Here is a 24599-nt window from a genome sequence, read left to right on the forward strand (position 1 = left end):
TTAATTCATACTGCCAATGTAGTATTTATTTATAGCTATAAAAAGAATACTATTAAAATGAGATATTATTTTTTATCATTCATACTTGTCATACCTTGGTTAGGTTTTAAATAAATACTGTGCTCAACAGCACTAAAGGCTGAAGTCATTGTCTTAGACCTCCATTCATCAGTTCAAGCAAAAGAGCTTTAAAATACAAAAATATTCTATCATTACTCCAAATTGAAAGTTTTTGGTCTTCACAAAGATGGCAGCAGATTACAACCAAAATATCTCAGATGTGAATATAAATACCTTGCAAACTGTAAAAGAACAATATGACTATTCTTTCTAGGTTACATAAAATGGTTACAGTGTTATAACATGAAGTCTTGATGTTTTCAAGGAATTAAGTTTAGTTGGTGCTGCCAAAGACCATCCCGTTTGCGTCACTTATGGAAAAAGTAATCTATAAAGGGCCTAAGCTATACAAAGCTCAAACAAAATTCACAGACAACCTCTCTTCCCCATTCATTTCTTCCCTGACACTGTATACGCACAACTGAAATCAACCTGAGCAACATATCTAGTTAATGTAGGTGTGACTCATTCAGTGGTAGAAACTCACACTGTTTGCTGCCAAACCAAATTGGTTTTTATGTACAGCAGGCTAACATTAAGATGCCTAGAGAAAAATTCTCTTTCCAAAATGTGAGATTCAACCTAAGCACTGCCTACATAATTAAATCTAGGCTTTAGCATTTAATTTTAAAATAGTTCTTTCTCCTGATTTCTATAAATTGGTATGATCTGGATTGTAACAAAGATAACGTGTCATAAAAGACCAGTACCAGGGCCGGCTGTGGCTTAGCGGTTAAGTGCTCGCGCTCCGCTACTGGCGGCCCAGGGTTCGGATCCCGGGCACGCACTGTCGCACCGCTTGTCCCGCCATGCTGAGGCTGAGTCCCACAGACAGCAACTAGAAGGATGTGCAACTATGACATACAACTATCTACTGGGGCTTTGGGAAGAAAAAGGGGAAAAAAAAAGGAGGAGGATTGGCAATAGATGTTAGCTCAGGGCCGGTCTTCCTCAGCAAAAAGAGGAGGATTGGCATGGATGTTAGCTCAGGGCTGATGTTCCTCACAAAAACAACAACAACAAAAAAACAACAAAAACAAACAAACAAAAAACAAGAACAGTACCAAAGGATGGCATTTTCAAGGATCACTATCAATGAATGGAACGTACTTCCAACTCAAGCCTGAGGTTAACAAGTGACAAATACGCTCAAATACTTGGGGGGGGGGGGTATAGTGTGTGTGTGTGTGTGTGTATGCGTGTGTGTGTATGTGTGTATGCGTGTGTGTGTGTGTATATATATATATATATAAAAATAAGTTTTTAAAAAAACAACTTTTTTTCCAAATTAGGACAGTTTCATCAAGTATGACAAAAACCCAACTATATTTTTCCACTTCATTTCTCCCCCAAGATTATTAACAAAGAAGTATTCAATCAATAGGAGGGACGGTCCCAAAACAACCAGATTATTACACAGCAAAACCAAAGATGATAGCACAGTCTAGGCTTCAAACATGTGAACTTGAGCCATCCCCCCAAACCAGATTATATACATCCTTAATATCATTGTTAATTTACGGGAATGTAATTCTGGAAAAATATGCGCCTGATGTGTCACAATGATAGTGCACTAACAGCCTTATTTTGCCATACCGTTTTTTTTTTTTTTTTTGAGGAACTGTTTCCAAGGCCCATTCTCAGACATGGTTCTACTTTTGGCTTCATTTTTCTCAATACTGATGCTGCCCCATTGGTTTCACAGGCTTATAAATGTTAAACATCAAAAATTAGTTTCACTTATTATGGTTGGAAAAGGCTTTAAGAACTCTGGGATCTATGCCTCTGAGCAAAGTCTTTATCAGCAGGTCCCAGTCACTGCTTCTTGAAAAAAGAAAATGATACTGATTAAAAACCAATATACCTGATTTCCAAAAGGACACCTACCACGCACATAATACATTTAATTCATAAAGGGTTTCGGCTCCAAACTCACAATTACTTACTTCTCAAAATCCCATCTCTCATATCCAGGGTGATTGGCACCAAGGGGATAAATATGAAAAATTAAATTTCAAACTAAACTATTTATTGAAGAATTCCATCTTGATTACTTTAAGTTATTCTTCATGGGTGCTTAATTAACATGGCATCAGTATCTTTCCAATGTCTGTGCCTGAACAGCAAACACTTTCCAGATGTTTTTCCTTCATACAAGGAAAAAAAATAGGGCCCAAATTATTGTTTTTTCTTTTAATCAGAATTCTTTAACCCCACACTAAATAAGTTTAATTTATTTTACTAGAACAAAGCATTACATTTGTATGGAAGTAAAAAGAACACTTTAGAAAAATGTTTACTATCCTTACAAGTGCTGAAAATATCATGTATTTCAAAGCAATCTTATTTGTCATAAAGTGTGACAGGAAATAACTTCTAAAATGAAAACTATCTAGTCAATATTATGCAATTCCCATTTCTAAAATAACAGTATGACAAAACAAAACACAAAAGTGGAAACCTAATACCCTCAAAGGAAGCACACATTTCTGAGGCCTCTGAGGCACTAGTTCTGTACATTCTGACAGGCAGCTTCAAAGGCAGAGAAAGGAAAGCTCACAAGCGAACAGTGGTGAGGCAGACAAGGTGGGAGTTAACAGGCAACCGCGGGTGGACACAAGGCCACTGGTGACCCCAGCCCCTCCCAGTGCATCATTCAGGAAAACTATATCCAATTCTCAACTGTCCAGGTGTACTGAGAGACTAAATGTGAATACATAAAAGATTCTATAATCCAATATCTCATTTAAGCCAAATTTTACATTGGTTTGCCAGGTGAAGATGAAAAGTACAATCAAATAATATTTTAAAGATCTAAAGTCATTTGGTAGCCACCATAATAATAATTGTCCCAAGCAGGAAAAGAATCAGCAATAGATGCTAAAACTAGTGAGTAAAGTATAATAAAAAACAGAATATTTACAGTCTCAAATTATCTCCCATCTCTGTAAGAGATACTTATTAACTACAAAAGGAAAAACACTAACGTTATAGAGGAGAAACCTAGAGACACCACCCTAACTAAATAATCAAAGTAACATCATCGATAAATGAGAGAGATAACATGTTCCCCCTGATATCTTGCATGGAGAAGGACAGAGCACCACTTGTGATATTCCTGCCAAGGATGCATAACCTGAATCTAATCATGAGGAAACATCAGACAACCCAAAACTGATGGACATCTTACAAAATAACTGGCCTCTACTCTTCAAAGTACTGAGGTCCTGAGAAGCACAGAGGGACTGAGGAACTCTTCTAGATTAAAGAAGACTAAAGAGACATGACAACAAAACACAACATCCTAGACCAGGAAAAAGAAAATTTTCTTTTGCTATAAAAGAAATTAGTGAGACATTTAGCAACTCTAAACAAGGTATATAAATTAGAAAGAATGTTAAAGCAAATGTTAGTTAACATTTCGAGTATCTAGGTAAAGAATATAAATAGGAAATCTTTTTACAAATCTTGCAACTTTCTGAAAGTCTGAAATGATTTCAAAATAAAAGATTTTTTAAAAAATCAAATGTGTTCAACTCATAAAATTCAGCATTACTAACTTACCCTAAAAAAGAACACAGAACCTGCAGTAAAGTAAATCCTTCTCTCTGAATTCCCCTTGCCTCAGGAGGGGGTGCTAATAAACACAGACAAAAAAAAAACAGCCACCCATCCACGGCTCACGAGAAGCCCACATTTTAATGCTGTGGACTAGGTTCTGCGTTACTCTTCCTTCCTTTTAGCAAAGCAAAGATCTGAGGAAACTTACTGACCTGGGGCCTCTTGGTGAGTCACAGTCACCTTGTTATTTGGAAGACATCACAAAATATACAACTCTTGGGTCTTCCAAAAGGAAGACTGGACAAGCAATGACAATGGGACACCAGTCTGTTGAGTCCTATGATCCTTGAGAGAGCAGTCAAGATACAGAAGTCCATAGTGTGTCCCAAGACAATCAGGCAGCCATACCCTAAGGCCCTGCTGGTTTTTATTACATGTCTATCTTTAGCGTTACTGGAACCATCTAGTCAACTCAGAGACCAGCCCCGTGCTGGCCGTACAGGCATCTGCTGGAGAGCACACAGTAACAAATACTCAGAATTTTAAAGAGATTCAAGAGACATGTGCTCCAACATGTGGCACAATATGTATTTAAGTACCAGCTCTCTAAAGTTTCTCTCCTGACGCAAATGAGGTCGATATTCAGAGCACGCTGCCAAAAGCTTCCACACTCCCTATTTAAGTGTGACCCAGACCAATGACTGGTGTTGCTGCCTTATGTGCCTTTTATCCTTATCCACTGAAAGCACACTTAGACTTGAGCTACTTCCTACTGTGCCTACCCTCCCCATCCTTCCAGCCACATCCACCCATTGGATCCCTCCCCACCATTCTCTTCACATTTCCTGGTCAACTTCCCAAAATCTGGCGATCAGATATACTCCTGGTATAATGTGCTATATTGTATATACTTGCAGGCTGGCCAAGAAACTTAATCACTAGTTGTAAAGGCACTTCTATTAAAAAGTAAGTTCCAAGTGTCAAAATAGTCCACGTACTAAGAAACAGTAGCACTATGTTTGTTGAACAGAATTTTAAAGACAATCTTTAGCACATAGCTGATTTGTAGGGATAAGGGCCCAGATATCCATCAAACTGTATCAAACTGAAGAAACCACCATAATAATCAACAACTAACATTGACATGCTACTGAGTTTCTGGCACCATCCAAAACACTATCAAATTCATTTTATTAAAATGTAATACCTGTGTCTTTCTATGTGAAAATGCAGCAATAAAATGCTATTACAGTTGACCCTCCACATTCACAGGTTCTGCATGTGCGGACTCAACCAACCATGGATGGAAAGGCCTATGGTGGCTGCATCTGTACTGAACACGTACAGGCTTTTTTTCTTGTCATTATTCCCTAAACACTACAGTATAACAACTATTTACATATCATCTACATTGTAGAGGTATTATAAGTAATCTAGAGATGATTTAAAGTATATGGGAGGATATGGATAGGTTAAATACAAATACTACGCCATTTTATATAAGAGACTTGAGCATCTGTGGAGTTTCGTACCTGCGGGGGGTCCTGGAACCAATCCCCTATGGATACTGAGGACCATCATATATTCAATGAAGGCTATAATCAATGAAATACAGCTACTTTAAAGACGAAATCGAGCAAATGTCAAACTGAAAGCACAAGCAGTATCATAAGATAGGAAGGGAAGAATGAATCTTACAGGAAAAAGGCAAACAAAATTTTAAATGTTACTTTAGTTTTTGAAAAGGCCACATAACTGCCATTTATGCTGCTTCTTGCCTATGTCCCAAACTCAAGCTCATAGCTTTATAATTTCTTTTGGATTAACACTAATAAATACACATATATACATATACACAGAAGTACTTAATATGACAATTGATTTTAAAACGCTTAAGGGAAAAAAAACCCGATAATTTCTGAATTCCTAAGCCTCACTTCTGGACTTGTTTTTTCCCTACATAAATATATAAACCTCACAAGATACTTATGGCCAGCAGCCAAAAATAGAAAACAAAGAGCCACCAATGGTAGATGTTTTAACATCTGAAAATGTAAGAGTGGAACAGTATTTCCATCGAAGAATGTACTGAAACAGTCACTTCATCACTAGTCTCAGGTTAGATAAAATGTTCACCTGCAGGTGAGTAAGCAAGAAGAGTGCATGTGGCCAACAGTTTACACAGATGACTGATGACGTCCTCTGTGTAATCTAATATCGTGGAGCAGGTATAGTTCAAGAATGAGGTGAAGGTGATAGGGATACACTAAAAATGAAAGCTACAGTGGAGCTTTTTTCCTAGAAAGAACAAAAGAAGAAATACAAAACACCACCAAACATATGCCAATATGAGCTCTTTATGTGTGACTTTGCCTAGTGACAAAAGAGATCAAATATCTGAATACTGAACTTACTCATGATTATAAAAAGAATGTACATTCATTTGAGAAAATGTGGAAATGAGAAAATGTGTCATCAGTGTGACTCACCTCTCGAGTAGCCAGCTGGTTGCTGAGTTCCTCCGCCTTCTCAATGTTCCACTCTTCCACAGCCTGGTCTATGCTCTTTTCAAGGCCCGACTAGAAAGAAAAGAAACGTTAACACTTAAAGGCAGGAAAGAAAGGCAAATATCTGCTAGCAAAGACTATGTCTCGGGACTACAGCAAACACGCTGCATACTTAGACCATTTAATGCTCACAGTGACCCCATACGGTGGTTGGTACCACTCCCATTTACTGACAAGGAGAAGGTGGCTCAGAGACCTTAAACGGCTTATCCAAGGACATACAACTTCCTGAACTAAGAAAAAGGAAATGCAAATCCAGATTTTTGTGACTCCAAGACCTATGCTTTCCCTTAATAACAGTAATAATGGTAATAACAGACACGATAGCGGCTTATTATGTGGTAGACCCTGGGCTTAGCACTATAAGAAAGCTCATTTAATCCTTATAACAACTCCATGAAACAATACTGTTATCCTGTTTTGAAGATAAGGAAACAGAGGGTTAGCCTCACTAACTTGGCCCAGGTCACAGTCTGTAAGTGGCGAGTACATCACAGGAATCTAGGTTTACGCAGAGCCTGTATTCTCAACCACCATTCTCCTCTGCCTCTTTTCTCTACTGCCCATTCTAGCAGCTTGAGACCTTCATTCAACAGCCCCTCCTAGTCTTTGACTGTGGGTATTACTTGGATATTAAACATGGGAGGAAAGATATATATAAGAATGATTTTATTTTCCTATGGAAATGTTTTCATTTCCTACTGAAGATACTTCAGGAAATCATAATTAAAATTTTCGTAGGTTTACCGAACAGACTTAGTAGGATTCATCACACATTTATGGAAAGATGCTTAGACTTAAATAATTGAGTCTAATTATTGTGGAATAGTTTGTGGAAATAGTTACTACAGAAAATATAAATTGTAAAAAATGGTCTTACAAGAAAATTTTATCCTAACAATGGCTTATCTAGTGTATCCTTTAATTTCCACATTTTCAGTTAACCAACTTCTCCCTCCTTATCTAATAAAAGAAGTCCTGGGAATGTCTCTTCCATCAGTGTACTGCTTGATTATACCAGTCAACTAAGAGAAATTTTGTTTCCAGGCAGCCTTTGTTGAAACAAGACTTAAAAAATACCCACACATAATTTGCCTAAAAAGATTACGGAAACAAAGACCAGTGAGGTTGTCACTGATGTCCACATTAAGTGAAGATTTTTCCTTCTCACAATGCCTCACCCCACCTAAGGACCTGAGAGGACAATAAGTTTCTTTTCCTTGTTCCCAATGGAAGCTTGAAACTTTCATTCAGTTGTCCCTTGGTCTCTGACCCTAGGCCATGTGACTACTGTCCTTTTTCCATTCTGATCCTGTCTCTAGAAATTTCCCTTTCTTGTATTTCTGTAGAACTCTTCTGATGATCCCAACAATATCCTAGACTCACTTTTCCAATATCCATCATCTTCAGGAACCTCTAACTCCACTCCACCTCAGTGGTGTATACTCTAGGCCAGTGTCATTCTATGTGTGGTCTGTGTACCAGTCTGGTCTGTGAAGAGTGCCAGTCCATGAATGGAGCTTGTGCCAGAATGCAAATCAACTACGTTACCATACATAGTTTTGTCTAACTGGCTTTTGGGGGTGGTGATAAGGGAGGAGGACAAGATTTTCTCAGATATGGAAGTAGGACACTGAGTTACATTCAGGCACAGGCTCCTTAACTCTTGGAAGACCAATCCTGTGAATACGCTTGCTCTAGGCCATGTAATAGACATCACCTGAAAGCTCCAGTTGCAAAATTTTACAATCTGGAGTTCTCTCTGAACACAAGATTCTGTGCTTCCACTTATTCCAAGTCTTCACAGTCAGTGAACCTGCCTTGTCCTCAGTTGGAACTCTATACCCCGGCACTACCATATTTATTCTCACAGTCCTTCAGTCCCTTCTTGGATTTTCTTATCCACTCTCTCTGGCCTGCAACCCATGATCAACCTTTTCAAACTAGACTCTAAGCAGGATTTCTAAAAGTCTGAGTCTGGACTACAAGCATCAGCATTACCTGGGAACTTGTTAGAAATGCAAATTCTCTGAATCAGAAACTGTGGGACGGGGCGCAGCAATCCATTGACTCTAACCATGCTGAAATTTGAGAACCACTGACCTAAGCAGGCCCTTCAATGTCCTCCATCTTACCTTGTTTTGGCTACTCCCAACCATTGTTTCTACTGTGTCCTTTAGCATCCAGGTGTCCCAGCAATGTTAGAGATAAACAAATAACGCAATTCACTGGCTTCACTAAAAGCTGTTTTTTAAACTCAGCTGAGTGGGCTCTCAATTCTGCCCTTGAAAGTTCTCACGTTCCTCTAAGAAGTTGTTACATGTCTTTCCCATTTTTCCAAATACCCTCCACCCTAGCTGCTTCTCTTTCAGTAGATTATAACTTTACTCCCTACTTTATGGGAGGGAAGAAAAGAACCAAGGATATATATGTCCTTTCTACAATCTTCCTCTCATCTACCTCAAAAGGTGTTATCTTCATTTACTCTGTTCCTCCATCCTTATTGCCTCCAAGAAGGAACCAACTCCCTTCACAAAACTAATCCCACCACCTGTGCTCATCATAACCCCATATGCTTACAGATTATCCAGAACCTTCCTGTTTAAATTTTCTCCTCTCTCTTTCCTTCATCTTTTACCCTACAAACAAGTTTGCCCTCCCCATTCTGCACCAGGGGCTAGATGAGTTAAAACAGCCTGCTTTCCTCAAACTGATTTCTTATGTTGGTACCACATCTCTCTTGTATAACAGTGTATCAGTTGCCTCCATGTCCTTTCTCATTCAATCCTCTATCCCGTTTGTCTTCATCATTCTTCTGAAGCTGCTCCCCCTACAGCCATAAGTGACACCATTTGTCCTCCTGCTTGATCTTCTATTATATTAACTACATCCTCATTCTTGAAACTATCTCCCCAAATATCTATCTTAAATCTCCTTTGATACCCCTTATCGCCTCTTGTTGGCCCTTCATTATAGCAGTCCTCAAGGTTCTGTGACTGGCCCCCTTTTCTTCTTATTCTCGCTCTCCCCAGTAATATACTCAGTCCCAGGGCTTCAATTACTTCTTACAAGCTCCTTTATCTCCAAATAATTCAAAACATCTGACCTCCCCCCGTATCAAAATCTACATTCCAGCTACTTGCTAGTTATCCTCCTATTAAAGGCCTTGCAAAGAGAGGGTCTTCAATTTTTTATGATGCCTACAAACAAGCTCATCACTTCCTGCCCCACTTCTCCTTTGGAGCTGAGCACCCACTTAGTCACCCCAATGGAATTCTCAGGTATCTTCAATGCCTCCAATCCTTTGCTCTTATTTTAACTCTATTTGGTAGAGTCTCTCATCTCTCCCTTCTGTGCTTCTTCAGGCCCTCATCATCTCTTGTTTGGAAGATTACAACCATCTCTAAACTGGTCTTCTATCTTTCCAAAGCAGATACCAAGTCACTACCCAGCTTAAAACACTATCACTTCTTCACTCCTTTTGAATAGCATTCCAAATCTCTTCACAATAGGGTCCCAAAACGCTTTCTCAGCCCCATCTTGGGCAATGCTGTACTTCCTAATCTCTAGCCAAATTTACTATTCTCTTAATGTTCCCTGTGCCTCTGATGTGTTTCCATTTGAAAACTCTTAATCATCCTTGTAAGTCTCATGTCAAATGTGACCTTCTCTATCTCTGCAGGCTCCCTCATCCCTATAAACCCACTGACCCTGCCACACCCGTTCCCATGCCCAGTACCTAACTGCTCCGCACTCTGCGCTGTCGCTGCACTCCACGCCTCTCTTCAGCACTTGCTGGTCTGACACACTACAGTGAGTTGTGTGTCTCCCCTCCTGGGTTCCATGCTCACAAAGGGCAGACACGTGTGTTACTAGCTTGGTGGGTCCCAGCATCTAGCCCAGTTCCTTTCACATAGGAGGCACTCAGTCAGCTCTGTGACTGAGTTAACAGTCACAGTTCAGTAATCCACGGCTGCACTGACTGAACAGGACCGAAAGCACTGAAAGGAGCCTACTCAAACAGGGAACATTTATTACATATCCACCGCTTTCAGAAGTTCCCAAGAGAATTCCACAACAGTAATACCGGGGTAATAATACCCCTATGGTTAAAAAATGGTCACATTTTACTGCACTTATTTATATACAAATTGCTCCTACTACTAGGATATACATTCCTTGAGGGCATGAAGTGTATCTTCTCCATCTTGGCTCCCAGAGCTTAGCAGAGTACCTACACCTGGAACTTTGTATTTATATTTTTTTACAGTAGAAATAAAGTATTCTATTTAAGAAATGCTAATACAATGGCCTCTCCTTCCTGCATAGCTCCTTCAGAAGTTTTTTAAAAATTTCAATAAAGTTTCACTAGATTTAACTGCTTCTTTTTTTCTCCCTTTTCTTTTAGCAATTTATTAAGTAAAATACAATAGTTCCTTTTGGCTCTGAAAAACTTCTGGTTCCATATGCACACCCAAACTTTCTGCTTCTAAAAGAAGATATTAACATTCCAAATACATTCAAAATGCTTACATTAGTAAAAAACATCCTTAGGTAAAACATTTTCATCACCTTAAGACCCTAAGTTAGTAACAGTTTACAAAGAGCATGGCTGGTAAGGTCAGACCTGGGTTCAAATTCCAGCTCCTCTACTACCCAAGGGTTACTAGCCAAGCAACCCTGAGTGAGTGCCTAAACCTCTACAGGTTGCAGTTATCTCACCTGTAAAACGAAAATACCACTTTCTTTGCAAGGTTATGGTAAGGGTCAAAGAAAACATATGTAAAATACCCAGCAAAGTTTTTAGAATATAGTTGTCATTCAATAAATAAGTTGTTCACATTATTATATCTAAATACCAGGATACCATTAAAACAAAGAGAAGGTTAAGCTCTGTATGGCTACAGACCTCATCATAGTTTGTTGAGGGCTCAGATCCAAGCATAAGACCCAAGAATTCAACTTTGAGTCAGTAAGTAGTGTCATGAAATAAGATTTGAGTATTAAGGCTTTTAAAAAGTCTTAAGCTGGACCCAAGAGTAACCTTCACTGGAATTACCTGGGATGTCTTTCACACCACCGGAGTGGCAGGAGGCACAGAGCACTGCTGATACTCTGCAGGGTCTCAGTGTGCTTTGAAGATGCGTTCTGGCAGGAATCAGAATTTAGCTTAAGCTATATCTCAATACAGACAAACTGGGGTGGGGCTGGGGTGGCAATTTGGCCACAGGTGGAAAATCATTTAAGGCCAGTATCTAACAGGTTCCCATGAGGCAATAAGGAACCTCTAATTAACAGTTTTGCTGCAGATGTCAAGAAGGCAGTACTACAAATATCTAACAAATTCACGGGATCTCAATTTCATATTAAGGACCAACCATCCATATGTGCACATGTAGAATCTCTTTCAATATGTGACTAAAGCTCTTTAAGTCAATCTGTACCACAATATATTGGTACAGAAATTTTGCTACTAAATATTCGTTTGGATAATATATTCGATTTTTAAAGCCTAATACAAATGAATTGTCCATTAAAGTTTGCTGTGCTATGATTAGACCCAACTATCTAGGGAAAAAAATTAGGTAATCTCTCCACAAAGAAGGGGGGAAAAAGCCTTAAGAATTAGTATTGTTACCTTTATATATAAATCCTACCTACTTAAATTATTTGAATCAGGTAAGTAAAAACTGAGTTGGGGGGCCAGCCCAGTAGCGTAGTGGTTAAGTTGGCAGGCTCCGCTTCGGCGGCCTAGGGTTCACAGGTTCAGATCCCAGGAGCAGACCTACATACCGCTTATCAAGCCATGCTGTGGCAGGTGGGCCACATATAAAGTAGAGGAAGATGGGCAACGGATGTTAGCTCAGGGCTAATCTTCCTCACCAAAAAAAAAAAAAAACTAAGTTGGGCTTTATTTCAGAAAAATCTAGATTTCGGAATAAACAACTTGGGTTAAATTCTCATTTCACTTCTTACCTGCTCTGTTCGTTTTCTTAGACAAATCATGCTGGGCTTCAGTTTCCTCATCTATATTATGAGAATAATACAGGCTCTACCTACCCACCCCACAGGGATCACATAGGGATCAAGAGAGAATGCTTTGCAATTGATGCCAGGGGAACATCACAGCACCACTACAACTCCCCCCGCCCCTTCCTCCTACTTCCGCACCCTCCACATCCCTACCCTACTCCCACCCACTCAAGGCAGCCAGCCTTTGATCTGATCTGTATATTGGAGATCCATGTAAGATTCTGGTTAGAAAAAGCATTCGGCTAAAAAAATAAGTTTGAAAAATGATACATTATACAATAGCAGTCCTCTCATAAATAACTAAAACAAAAAATTATCAAATACGTTGTACAATTACTCTAAAAATTATTAAAAGTATCTCTGGTTTTTCACGCCAAGAAGTATTCATTAAGTATACATAAAACTACTTCAATAATGACTGCTGACTAATCAAATTGATTCAACTAAAGAATATTTGAGACATTTATAATGAAATTAACAAGTGAAATTTATTCTAAGAAATTCCCACAAAGATTCAAAATAATTGTTATGATTACAGAATTACTAGTAAGTCCCAGAACTGTTGCCAGAAACACAATTATAGCTGTATTTAATACAAAGAACACTTTAAAACAGCTTTGGATATTACATTTTAAAAATATAAGCCTCTCTGTATCATCAGAGAAGCAGGTGACAGCAGTGTTGTAAATACACATCTTTGGCTGAGCAAGTTTTAGCTTGGCAGTGTTCCAAAAAAAGAAAAAAAAAAGAAAAGACTGTACAATAGACACAAGATTAAGAAGTTTGTTTGTTTTACCATTCTTGCGAGTTAAGTGAATAGAGACTAAAAAAGCTCTCTGATATGGTAACAGATCAGCCTCTCTCCAGAGAAATAAAATAATGGACTAGAAATCCATGCTAGTTTTGTCCAAACTGCATTACAGATTTTCATGATCCTCTCTACATTTCTTGAGCAGTAGCTATTATCTGCTGGACTTACATTTATTCTTAGCTTTTATCTTGGCGCCTCCAGTGTGGACATTCTTTAATAGTCTATTTACTCTGTTGGATTCACAGTAGAGACTTCAGCATGACAGCAAAGGGGTGCATGTAAAACAGCGATCCCAAACCAAAGAATGAGTGTGAACCTGCTGGCATGCAATTATGCTGAACTACCAAGAGGATATGAAATAATGTGGCTGCACTATATCCTTCTCTTTCTTTTATGTTGCATTACTTATAGAATATTAAGTGTTGGCAAAATCCTGGGCAGATACAAGCCTGGCCAGCATCAGTTTCCTTATTTAGAAGATTGCCATAACTTTCTTAGTCAGATGTCATTCATATAGAGAAGTGTCTATTGTTAAGAAAATCCAAACTTAGACCAATGGATAATCACAAAAGGATTTACGGTAGGCTTCCCTTAAATAGAAATTTTATTTTTAAAATGGTGCTTGACTTATAATTATTTTTCTAGAATACATCTAATGTATAATGTGAAACAGAACACTAGTTCCTAAAACTGAGTTGTTTAAAAGATTCTGCATAAGGAATCCTAGTTTGCTTTATTAAAGTTACTCCACACAAATTCCCAATTTTAGACAATGAATAAGAGTCAGGGAAGGGACTAACAAGAAGGGACAATTTCACATATGTAGAGTAATAATAAAATTCTAATACAGATAGATTACAAAAATGCTCTCAAAATTTCTACTTTTTAGAATGGCTAAAAATTTAATTTCACAGCTTTAACATCCCTAAGAAATAATTTAGACATTCGAAAGTCAATATAGTTATGAGAAAACATTAACAAATACTGTAAATCACAAAAGATCAAAGACCACCTAATTCATAAGTAAAAGTCTAAAAAATATTCCCTATGAGAACCAATATTTAACCACTCCGTCCCTCCGAAGAGCAATCTGGTCAGCGGTTGGGACTCTAAAACAGGTTGGTCAGAGACAGCCTGTGGACCACTGCTGTCACCACGACTCTCCTGCCTCCTGCTTTACAACAGCTTTGGTCAAGAGCATCCTCCTCACAAGATCCCTCCTCCCAGCCCACTAGAATCACAAGGGTCAAGAGCACAGCAATTACACTTTAAAATGCTTATCAGTTCCCTCAGCAGTGAAGCTAGAGAACTGAGAATGGTGTAATACAGCCTGAGTTTTAGTTTCAACTCTACCAGTGATATTTCTTTGTAAGATATTGAGCATTTCTGCACCTGCTTGAACATTTGAAAAAAAGAGATTACTCAGTAGCAGTAATTAGTTGCAGCAGAAAGTGATCCTGGTTCCAATTCCCCAGTGTTCCAGGGACTAGATGACAAGAATTCTTGGCAAAGTTGGAATCAAAAGGTTCACATGCAAAATTCTGTTGCGTCAGTTCCTTAACGCATGTGCCCTCAATGCAATACCACCCAATGAGGGGTTTAAAATGAGGTTTTTCACAGGAAATACTGATTAATCAGAAAATGGTAATAATCTCTAAGTACACACAATAGTCTACAGCAATAATTCAAAAAGGAGGCATCTGTCTACACATGCAGGGTATAATATACTTGGGCTTCACACAGGCAGGCCCTTGTGCCTCTAGCCCTACTGCTCAGTGCTCAATCTTCATGCTCCTAGAGTCTGTCAACATTTCCCTATATGTATGTTATTCTTTCACTCAAGCCTCCACTATGTATTAATATCATCTATAGACTGATGATTCCCAAATATGTAACTCAAGCTCAGACTCTCCTCCCAGCTCCTGCCTCATTTTACCAACAGTTTACTCTATTCCTGCTTGCTGATATCACCCATGCCCCAAAATGAACTTTGGAAAGGCCCCACTCTTAATCTCCTCCCCTCCCAAGCTTTCCCATCTCCGTAACTAGCATCACTATTCACACCATTGCTTAAGGTAAAACCTTGAATGGCTCTTTCCCTCCTCATGCCCCAAATCCTCCCACCACCTCACAAGCAATCCAGAAGCAAATACTGTCAATTCCACTTCTACATTATACCTCAAATCCATACACTTTTCTCCATCTTCAGCAGCACCATTCTTGTTCAAGCCACCATCATCTCATGCCTAGAAGTCTCCTTTCTCTTCTCATCTCCTTTTGCTGCCCCACAGTCCATTCTCCACATAAGAGCACCCTTTTAAACATAACTTAGACCATGTCACTCCCTTAACTTAAAACCCTTGGATGACTCTCAATTGCATCGTGAGACTAAAACCCAGTTCCTTACTATGCCCCGTAAGGTCCTACACAGTTCGGTCCCTGCCTGCCTGCCTCTCCAATCTTCTCATGGGCCACCCTTGTCCTCGCTGACTCCACTCCAGATGGGATGACTTTCTTACTTACAGTTACTCAAACGTCCCATGATGACTCTTTCTTCCCTAGGATCTTTATCCAGGTTATTACCTCTACACTAGCATTCTTTATATAGATGGTTCCTTCCCATCCTTCAGGCCTCAGTGAAAGGCATCTTCTAAGAAAGGCCTTCCCTGACCACCCAAGCTAAAGTGGGGCTTCCATTTTAATTTCTTCACAATATCCTGTTCATTTCCTTCTATTTATTTATTTTTTCAAATTTTTTTGTGAGGAAGATCAGCCCTGAGCTAACATCCATGCTAATCTTCCTCTTTTTTTTTTTTGCTGAGGAAGACCGGCTCTGAGCTAACATCTATTGCCAATCCTCCTCCTTTCCCCCCCACCACCCCAAAGCCCCAGTAGATAGTTGTATGTCATAGTTGCACATCCTTCTAGTTGCTGTATGTGGGACAGGGCCTCAGCATGGCCGGACAAGCGGTGCGTCGGTGCGTGCCCGGGATCCGAACCCAGGCCGCCAGTAGCGGAGCACACGCACTTAACTGCTAAGCCACGGGGCTGGACCCTGTTCATTTCCTTCTTAACTGTATTTTTAATTATTTGTAACTATGTATTTACTTGTTTATCTAGCATCTTGTTTGGCGCACAATAGGCATTTTAACTTGTTCACTGAATGAATTAATGAGGAGAAATACCCCAGGCAAGGCTAATTACACACATTTCCCACTGGCTAATATAAGACTCAATAAAAAATATCCTACCTTGTCAATTTTTTTCTTTTTAACAGGGGGTTCAAACCTATCATTGATTCCAAAATACTGAGTAAGCTCCTTCCACTGGGTTTCCCTTGAGGATTGTTCACTGCAAGAAGACAGACAATAACTTATGTTTTACATAAAACATACTCATTTTTATTTTTACTGTTTTTAATTGGTACTACAATTATGTTACAACAATTAGTTTTTATGTTTCAGATGTAAGTAGTTCAACTATTTGTACAAGTTCTACAATACTATCTAGAATAGACAAATATTTTAAATTCTACCTACCTGTGAGATTCTTCTTCATTCTTCAACTTACCTAAAAAGAATTCACAAAGTGTCAATACCTAAGTATTTAGTTGTTATTTCAAAATTATGTTTATTAAAAATTGTTGAGCTCAATTAGTCAAAATTTAACATTAGCACTATTGACAATTAACCTGAATTTAAACACAACACCTTTTCTGGAGTGTTTTCTTTTCTTCTTTCTGAATCTTGAAGTTGAAGTTTTCTGTTCAGAATGTTTTTTATGCAATTCTTGAAATTTCTATATAAAAGAAAAAAAAGTGAGAAGCAAATACATTTGAAGCAAAGTATATATTCAAAAAACACCAAATGTATTAAGTAACAAAAATAATTATATTCTAGCATTTATAAAAACATAAATTTAATAGAAGTAGTTCAGTTCTTCTTGAGATACTCTATTCTTCAAGACTCTCTCAAAACCTAAGTTTTTATCTTGACTTATTTCTAAATAAATCACTCTGATAATCTGAGAGTAAAATTCAATGACTCATATAGATGACAAAGAGATAAAATTAGCATAGAAACTCCTCATGTATTATGTTAGACAAAGTAGCTAATTCTACTAAATGTTTTTTTTTCTTCCTCTTTTTATGAAAAACAAAACACAAATGAAAGCAAGTATCTGAGTGGCCAATGGGTTGACCACAGATCCACAAAGTAATAAAAGTACTGCGAGTCAACCTTCCCCACCTATTACCTCCCAAGGACACATACATTCTGACCATGGCAGAGACACACAGGAGCATGCACGAATACACAGACTTAATAAGAACATCAGAGAAAACCTACATTCCACATATTTAAGGGAATTCCAGAGGGACATTCTTCATAAGCATTTACATTTGCCTCTGCTTTAGTTTCTGGTCCATCTGTAGGGAAATCTGAGATCTCTGTTTTTGTCACAGTCCCATCTTCTTTATCTTCCTGTAAGTTAAGTCCAGAGTTCTCTAATGGGGCTTCATCTTCAGAACTCAACTCAACATCACTTTCTTTTAGGCCAGGAGGTAGCAGCCCACTCCACATCTTTTCTTCTAAAAGGAAAAAGATGAATGTAGACATGGAAAGAATTTTAAAACCATTAAAAGACACCCCAGGAGTCGAATAATTATACCAATGGTTTGGGAACAGTCCATCTGAACTTTTTTAAAATCTAAAATGGAATATACTCTCCAAAATAATTAAAATCTTTGCTTGTATAAATGAAAAAAAAAGCATAAAGTAGTTTAAGCAAATTTGTTATAAGACACACCTCCAGATGAATGACTTAAGAAAATAGGACCTTGATTCTTCAGTATATGGATAATTTTGTCCAAAAAAAGGAAATTCAGTAAAAGTATTCATTGCTCAAGAATGTTAAGAGCCTAACAATATACACTGCAGGCAATTTAAGAATTATAATACTATATTTCAAGCTATAACAGTTAAAGAAGAAAATAAAATTAAATGTTTCACCTGTATTTGGTATAAAATTTTCAGGGGATTGTCTAACGAGTAGGAAAACAATTATTCAAAGGAAAATTTTTAAGCCGTACAAGTAGCTTGAAGAAAGTGTGGTGATAAAAAGGATGTCCTAGTTTTAAATTTTATACTGTCCGCTAAAATAATACTAAATGGAGTATAATCCTAACAATTTAACAAAAATGTACAGCTTTTTTGTATAACAATATTGTATTTGGGAAACAAATGTTAAAGTTCAGGATCATATTCATCATTAGCTATATGGCCCATTAGTAGAAAGAACCATTAACTATTGTTAAATTTAATAAAAATGATTTAAAAAAATGGAGTTTAATCATTTGCTAAAATTAGCATAACTGCATACCTTTTCACAATTGAGCTCCACAGCACAGTCTATTTTAGCATACACACTGAGCTAAAACCAGTTAGTTCAAAAGATGTCTAAAATAGAAAAGTTGGTTATACTGCTCGTGATTTATTATTCTTAACGAATAAAATGGAAGGATGGAAATCTTTCTTGCTGAGTTTTCTGCCTCCTATTGTGATGACTCTAGTAAGAAAACCACCACCATTCTCTATGAGACAAAGGCATCAGGGGATTTTGCATTACTCTGAATAATGGATGCCTGAGATCTATTAAGCACCTCCTCCCAGGACCAAAGAATTAGATCTTACTTTTTGCAGTTTAGGTCCAGCCCCATCAGTTGTCAGCTCTCTGAAACACCCTCACCAAAATATTCTTTTGGCTTTTTAAGCAGAAGGGCTCTGACATCTATCTGCTCCAACTGGAATCCTCATTCCACCATACACTAGTCGTGTATGAAAATCATTTTTAACACCTCAGACTCTCAGTTTTTTCATGTGTAATGCAGGGATAATTATACTGCATAGAGGGTTATTCTGAGGATTAAATGAGATAAGTCATGAAAACACCCAACACGGGGTTTAGGAGGTTCCAGGGGCTCGATCAATGCTCAGTTCTTGTTGCTATTATTCCATGGCCATGGACTGCATTTTTATCATTTCTATTATGGGTGGCAGCATTCACAAGGCAGTTTCTAATGTTTCAAATACATTCACTTAGCAAATGATGCAAATCATTTACTTCCCTGATTTCCAAGTATGACAGGAGTTTCTATAGAAAATGTTGGTGTCTGTTTTTCTGAATGGAGCAATACAACCAGAAACAAATTACCAGGAAGATAACGAAGCCTAAGCTTCAAGGCTCCTCCTTTGCACAGGTCCTTCAAAGCACTATACCTAATTTTCTATTTAGAATCTGTATTCCTTTTTTTAAAGACGAGACCCAAAACTATATAAGCTGCAGGCCCCATAAGACCTGGATCCATTCCTAAACCTGGCCTGAGGATTCTAAAAGTTGTAATGGAGGAAGTCTTGAGTTACTTTGTTAGCACACAGGACATCACATAAAACATGCAATATTGGAAAACGGATGTTATGCTATTAGTAAAGATATTTCTACTGTTCTGAGGAGCAAAGAGAGGGAAGCAATAATAAGCTCCAACACAACTCTGACACCGGCATATAATATACCTTTAGGCTCATTAACCATTTCAGGACTTAAGGATTGTAACAAATTTCAGATTTAGCCTTCTTAGCATAATTGGGGTCTGTGTCTGAAACCACTGTTCCTTTTCCCTGTCCATAGCATCTTCTGCATACCACTGTGTGCCAGGCATTCTTCAAGACATGAGGACAGCAGTATACAAAACAGGCAAAAACGCCTAACCTCAGAGAACCAACACTGTACACACGTGGCAAGCCTCTGTCCATCAGCAGCCAAGCACCACCCAGCCCAGACTTCAGTTATGGCTGTTCATGAAAGACGTATGCCTCTCAGACGGCCACAGTTCTTCCACTGGACCACTGCTTCAGCATCTCTGCAGGGTGAGTCTATGCTTTGGGCACCCAAACAGGCTTCACCCTGGGGACCAGTCTCTGTTGCCCTGGACTCATCAGGCCTCAAGCAGTTATCCATTTTTGATCACTTTTTGGACTTTCTCAAAATCATCTATTTTTAGCTCTTGCTGATGTGGCATTAAGAATTGTCTTAATGCCAATTCTACCAGTATGGCATTGGCTGGTATTACAATTCCTTGTGTGTGCTTGCAGAAAAGAGAAAAGTTAAAATAACTTTTAAAAAGTACACTCTATGCCCAAATCCATAAAATAAGGCAAAATTCAAATAAGGTATGTTTCTGAACTCAACTCTTGGAACATCTTTAAAGTGATGTGCCATTCTCTTATGACTGCACAAAACAAACAAACAAACAGAAGGACAACTCGGTAGCCACTGATAAACACAGCTCCCTCACTGACGAGCCTGCAAAGTAGAGTTGCCCACATGAGCAGCAGCTCGACTGCAAATCAGCCAATATGGAGTGGCTGCTTTACGACTTGCTTTGGCCTCAGGTTCGAAAACACTATCTTTCTACTCACAGCACATACGTGTCATTCATACATTTCCAATTGTACTCTGGTACCAATTGGTACTATGTTAGGCCTCCTGTTATTTCTGTTTCGGCTGCTTTGGAGGATGATCCTCTATTTCTTTGAAGTGTCTCTCCCCCTAAGCCTTTCAGAGCGTACTCTTATTTTAAAGCAGATCACTCCAAATTATCCCTTAAATGTGAAAGATTACTCAGCTATTCTCAAGAGATGTGGCATACTGAGAACTAGAAACTTAGTTTTTTAGTATGGATTATAGCCAGGTTTATGTAACAGTTCATATATCAATACATAAGCTTTCATTTTTTAGCTTGTAACTCAAACAATTTTTAATTTAATCATTTTGACCCCAAAGAAGATGCAAATGATTCAGCATCCCTTTTTTCTCTGTAGTTTTGAATATCACCTTCTTCATTTCACACACTCTCTACCTCTAGAGTTAAGATTTTTTCCATTCCACAATTATTCTTCAAAAAAATTCTGTATATACTATGTAGAACACATCTTTTGTCCTGGGCTGACACAATTTACTATGAACTGAAAATATTTATGTATCATCCTAGTCTGAATGGCTGGGTTTTCTTTTGCCCTTGAAAACCAACCACAGTCACTATTTACCACACTTGGGCAGATCACAATGCGTCAAGAACACAACACAGTTCAGCAGTTCCTAATCTAAGGTTTCTACAAAGTTCTATGAAGATTGTAACGGAGGTCTCTAAGCTAAGTTCAGTATTCAAAAAGCCCAGCATACTTTATTTTTCCTCAAACAATATCGTCCACCTTTAGGTGAAGAGACTTAAATTCAACGAAGCATTATTCTTCACCACATATTCTTTAATCAGAGGCTCTGATTGGTAGCCACGACCTGATTTTTATTAAAAAATAATAACAATGAATATATTTTAGTAGACACAATCTTTCAAAATATGGCATCCATGGAGATATCAAATTATAAAAGGGGTTCTAGGTTGTAAAAGGATTGGGAATGACCCAATCCTTTTGGGTATAGCAGGGAAAAACAGTTTTGAAAGTCAGAAGACACGTTTCTAGTCCTGAGCAACATAATTGTAGGCAAGCCACTGCATCTGTTTGGGTCTCCACCCTTAAGCTATAAAATGAAGGATTTGATCAGATGATCTGGGATGTCTTGCAGCTCTAAAATGTTTCTTTTATGGATCGTAATATTATATGTGCCCAAATGCCCAGAGTCACCTCACTCTTTGCTGTAACACTCCATTCTCTCCCAGTCACATGCAACACTGATTAAACCCCAACACCCCAGTAGACAAGGTTCTCTCCTCAACCTAGCTGCCACAGCCAAGATTGCTAGTTTTCAATAAGACTATACTTCAGACAGGACACCTGCAAGATGCTCTGGAAAAAGGGAAGGAAAACCCAGTTATGAGAGAAGAAACAGAACCAGAAAGAGGAAACAAAGCAGGTCACTGCTATACATGGCACACAAACAATGTGACAGGCACTGATGTGCCATTAATCCTCACAGCTACCCTGCCACCAGGAATTACTCTCTTTTACAGATGAGGTAACTGACTTGCCTAATGCACTGTGATCCCCTTTTTTACAAAAACAGAACTCTGTAACTACAAATTACAAACTTTTAGAGGGCAGAGTTTTAAGTAGTATCTTGGAGACAAAGATTTGAAAGTGGGTCTGAAGAATGATTCTAGCCTGTAATTCTTGACTTGTTAAAATTTGATTAAGATTTTTTTTCTCACTTTTTAAGTGCAGAAAGCTATGTAAGATGCTATAATAAATTGCATACACCACAGTCACATTCAGAAGTTTGGGTAATAACGTCACATTTTCTGGAAGACCAGGGAGCTGCTTATAAGCAAAACCCAAAAGATACAATCTGAGCAGTTTAATCAGAAAATGTCTCTTGTCTCTAATATTCCAGGATTTCAATGCCATTTCACCAAAGGATGCTGTCTTATTTCCCACATTTTGTATTCAATTAGAAATAATGACAGAAATCTGAACCTTGTCTGATCTTAATTTAATCTTACTTTATAATAATCACAAACCACCACCACCCACCAATCTGAAGACTATGTTAAATAATTTACACAATAATCAGTTTCTACGACTTGGAATTAGTTACTTAACTAAAATACTTTAAAGCATGTTTCACCAACATTAACGTAAACATCCCACTTACTTTCATGAAATAAAATAAATGCGTTCCCTTTTCTCAAAAAGGTAGAGAAAGTACAACTTTATCACAGGCCTAACTTCGGATTTAAGTTACCAATCTGATTACCCAGATAAACTATTTAGCAGGATTTTACATGTATAAATTTGTTTCACTTAAAGAGAGTGTTTGTTCAGTCAAGGCCTGGAAAACACTTCCCCAGACACAAGACCCTGCAGGGAAAGATCTGCAGTTAACCAACAATGTTTCGACGCTCATTTTAAGTCGGATGCCGCTATGAGAATACTTACAAGGTTCAAGACTGCAAAGGGTAGCTCTAGAAAGGTCCACCTTTTCCTGCTGGGCTGCACAACCCGGTACACTGCACGCTCTCCGGCGGCAGAGCCACACTCCGATCCCCAAACGGGAAGCATCCCTTCCCGGGCACAGAACTAAGCGCCGCAGATTCTGCTGCAGGATGTCTAGCCTGCTGACACTCCCATTAACCGCAGCTCTTCTCTGGGGTACAGCAACTGGAAACTGGAGCCTGCTTCCCGATCGAAGCCTCCTCTCCCTCTCTCACTTCGGCTGGGACGGACGGAGAACCCCTCTCCCGCCCACAGGCTGGGGAAGCGCTGCGACGCCCCTTCCGAGCAAAGCGGAGGCCGGCCCCGCAGACGACGCTCCCCTGGGCCCGCGCCGGGCGCTTTGCTGGCTCAGCGGAGAGGCTGTGAGGCCGCCCACGCTGGCCCCCCCACTCCACGCCCCGGACCCTCCCGAACCCGCCACGCCAGAGCCCCGGTCAGCCGGAAGCCAGCCCCGCAATCAGCCGTACTCACCGGTCTGAAGCCGGCCGCCTGGCAGCCATCTTAGGACCGCGTTAACATCGCGCCTTCTCATTGGCTCCGGCGTCTCAGCCAATGGGCTGGAGCCGTTCTGGCCCGGGGTCGCCATGGCAACCGGCCGAGCTCAGCTCCGCTTTGAAATCGACAAGAAGAGGGGACTTGGTTTTTTTCTTCTTGTCTTCTACCCGTTTTCTCTCCCCGTTTTCGCCTTCCTTCTGGACGTTTTCTAAGGCTTTGTTCTTTCTCCGTCCCCTGCCGTAGGCCGGTGCTCGGGGCGAGGAAAGTGCTGGCTTACACCTTGAACTGAATTCATTCCTCAAGGAGGGAGAAGCGCTGCAGATGCTCCATAGGTCCTTGTGGGAACGTCTCCATTCATTCCTCCTTTTCCCCTCCCTCCCTCCCTTCCTTTTTTCCTTTCTGCACATTTTTTTTTTATCAAGCAGGCACCCTGCCAGCCTCTGTTTAGAGGAAGATGGTCCTGACTCCTGCTCTCGTGGCGCTTACCATCTGCTGGTCGTCCGTGCTGCTTCACTGCCCAGCTGTGGGGCCCTGGCCGAAAACTTGTTGAGCTCCTTCTCCGTGGCAGCCACTGGTTCAGGCCTGAGGAGGGGCTTGGGGGAGCATAGAAAATAAATAAGCAAGGGAAAAACAAACCAGAAAAGCACTATGAAGAAAGTGAAACAGAATCATATGATCATGATGGGGGTGGGACTATTTTAGAAATGCTTCCATTTTCTGAAATAGTGTTCTGTAATAATAATAAGACTATGAATACTTTCCTAACTTCTAGTGTTGTGATTATATAAGGAAATACACATAAAGCCCTTAACACATTATCTGGTACACGGTAATTTTCAGTCATAGCTATTTGTTATTATAAACGTTATCAATAACGCCTTTCTTAGAAGCATTCTAAAACTGTGTAAAAATTTTGCATTGTACTCAATAATATATCATAATTTTGTATAAACATATCTTTAAGCTTATTACTTATAACCATCCACTACTTCACCACCAGTGTCT

At 39.1% G+C, this 24599-nt stretch overlaps 1 protein-coding gene across 2 annotated transcripts in view; it reads right to left on the reverse strand.

Annotated features, from left to right (window-relative positions):
* The window catches only part of FAM204A (family with sequence similarity 204 member A), a 37545-nt gene extending 13833 nt beyond the window's left edge, over positions 1-23712 (reverse strand). Inside the window, exons 1-6 of one of the 2 annotated variants that reach the window (XM_087432687.1) lie at positions 23571-23712; positions 17439-17680; positions 16803-16890; positions 16632-16662; positions 16344-16443; positions 6171-6260 (exon numbers count right to left, since the gene is read on the reverse strand). In XM_087432687.1, coding sequence (XP_087288813.1) covers positions 6171-6260; positions 16344-16443; positions 16632-16662; positions 16803-16890; positions 17439-17680; positions 23571-23685 — 666 coding nt within the window. In that variant the 5' untranslated portion in view covers positions 23686-23712. Of the gene's footprint in view, positions 1-6170; positions 6261-16343; positions 16444-16631; positions 16663-16802; positions 16891-17438; positions 17681-23042; positions 23394-23570 lie in introns of those variants that run through there. The other variant, XM_014785777.2, reaches the window with a different exon arrangement.
* Between the last annotated feature and the right edge of the window lie 887 nt (positions 23713-24599).

This window comes from Ceratotherium simum, chromosome 6, assembly GCF_057802395.1.
Source record: "Ceratotherium simum simum isolate JZ-2026a chromosome 6, ASM5780239v1, whole genome shotgun sequence".
NCBI lineage: Eukaryota > Metazoa > Chordata > Mammalia > Perissodactyla > Rhinocerotidae > Ceratotherium > Ceratotherium simum.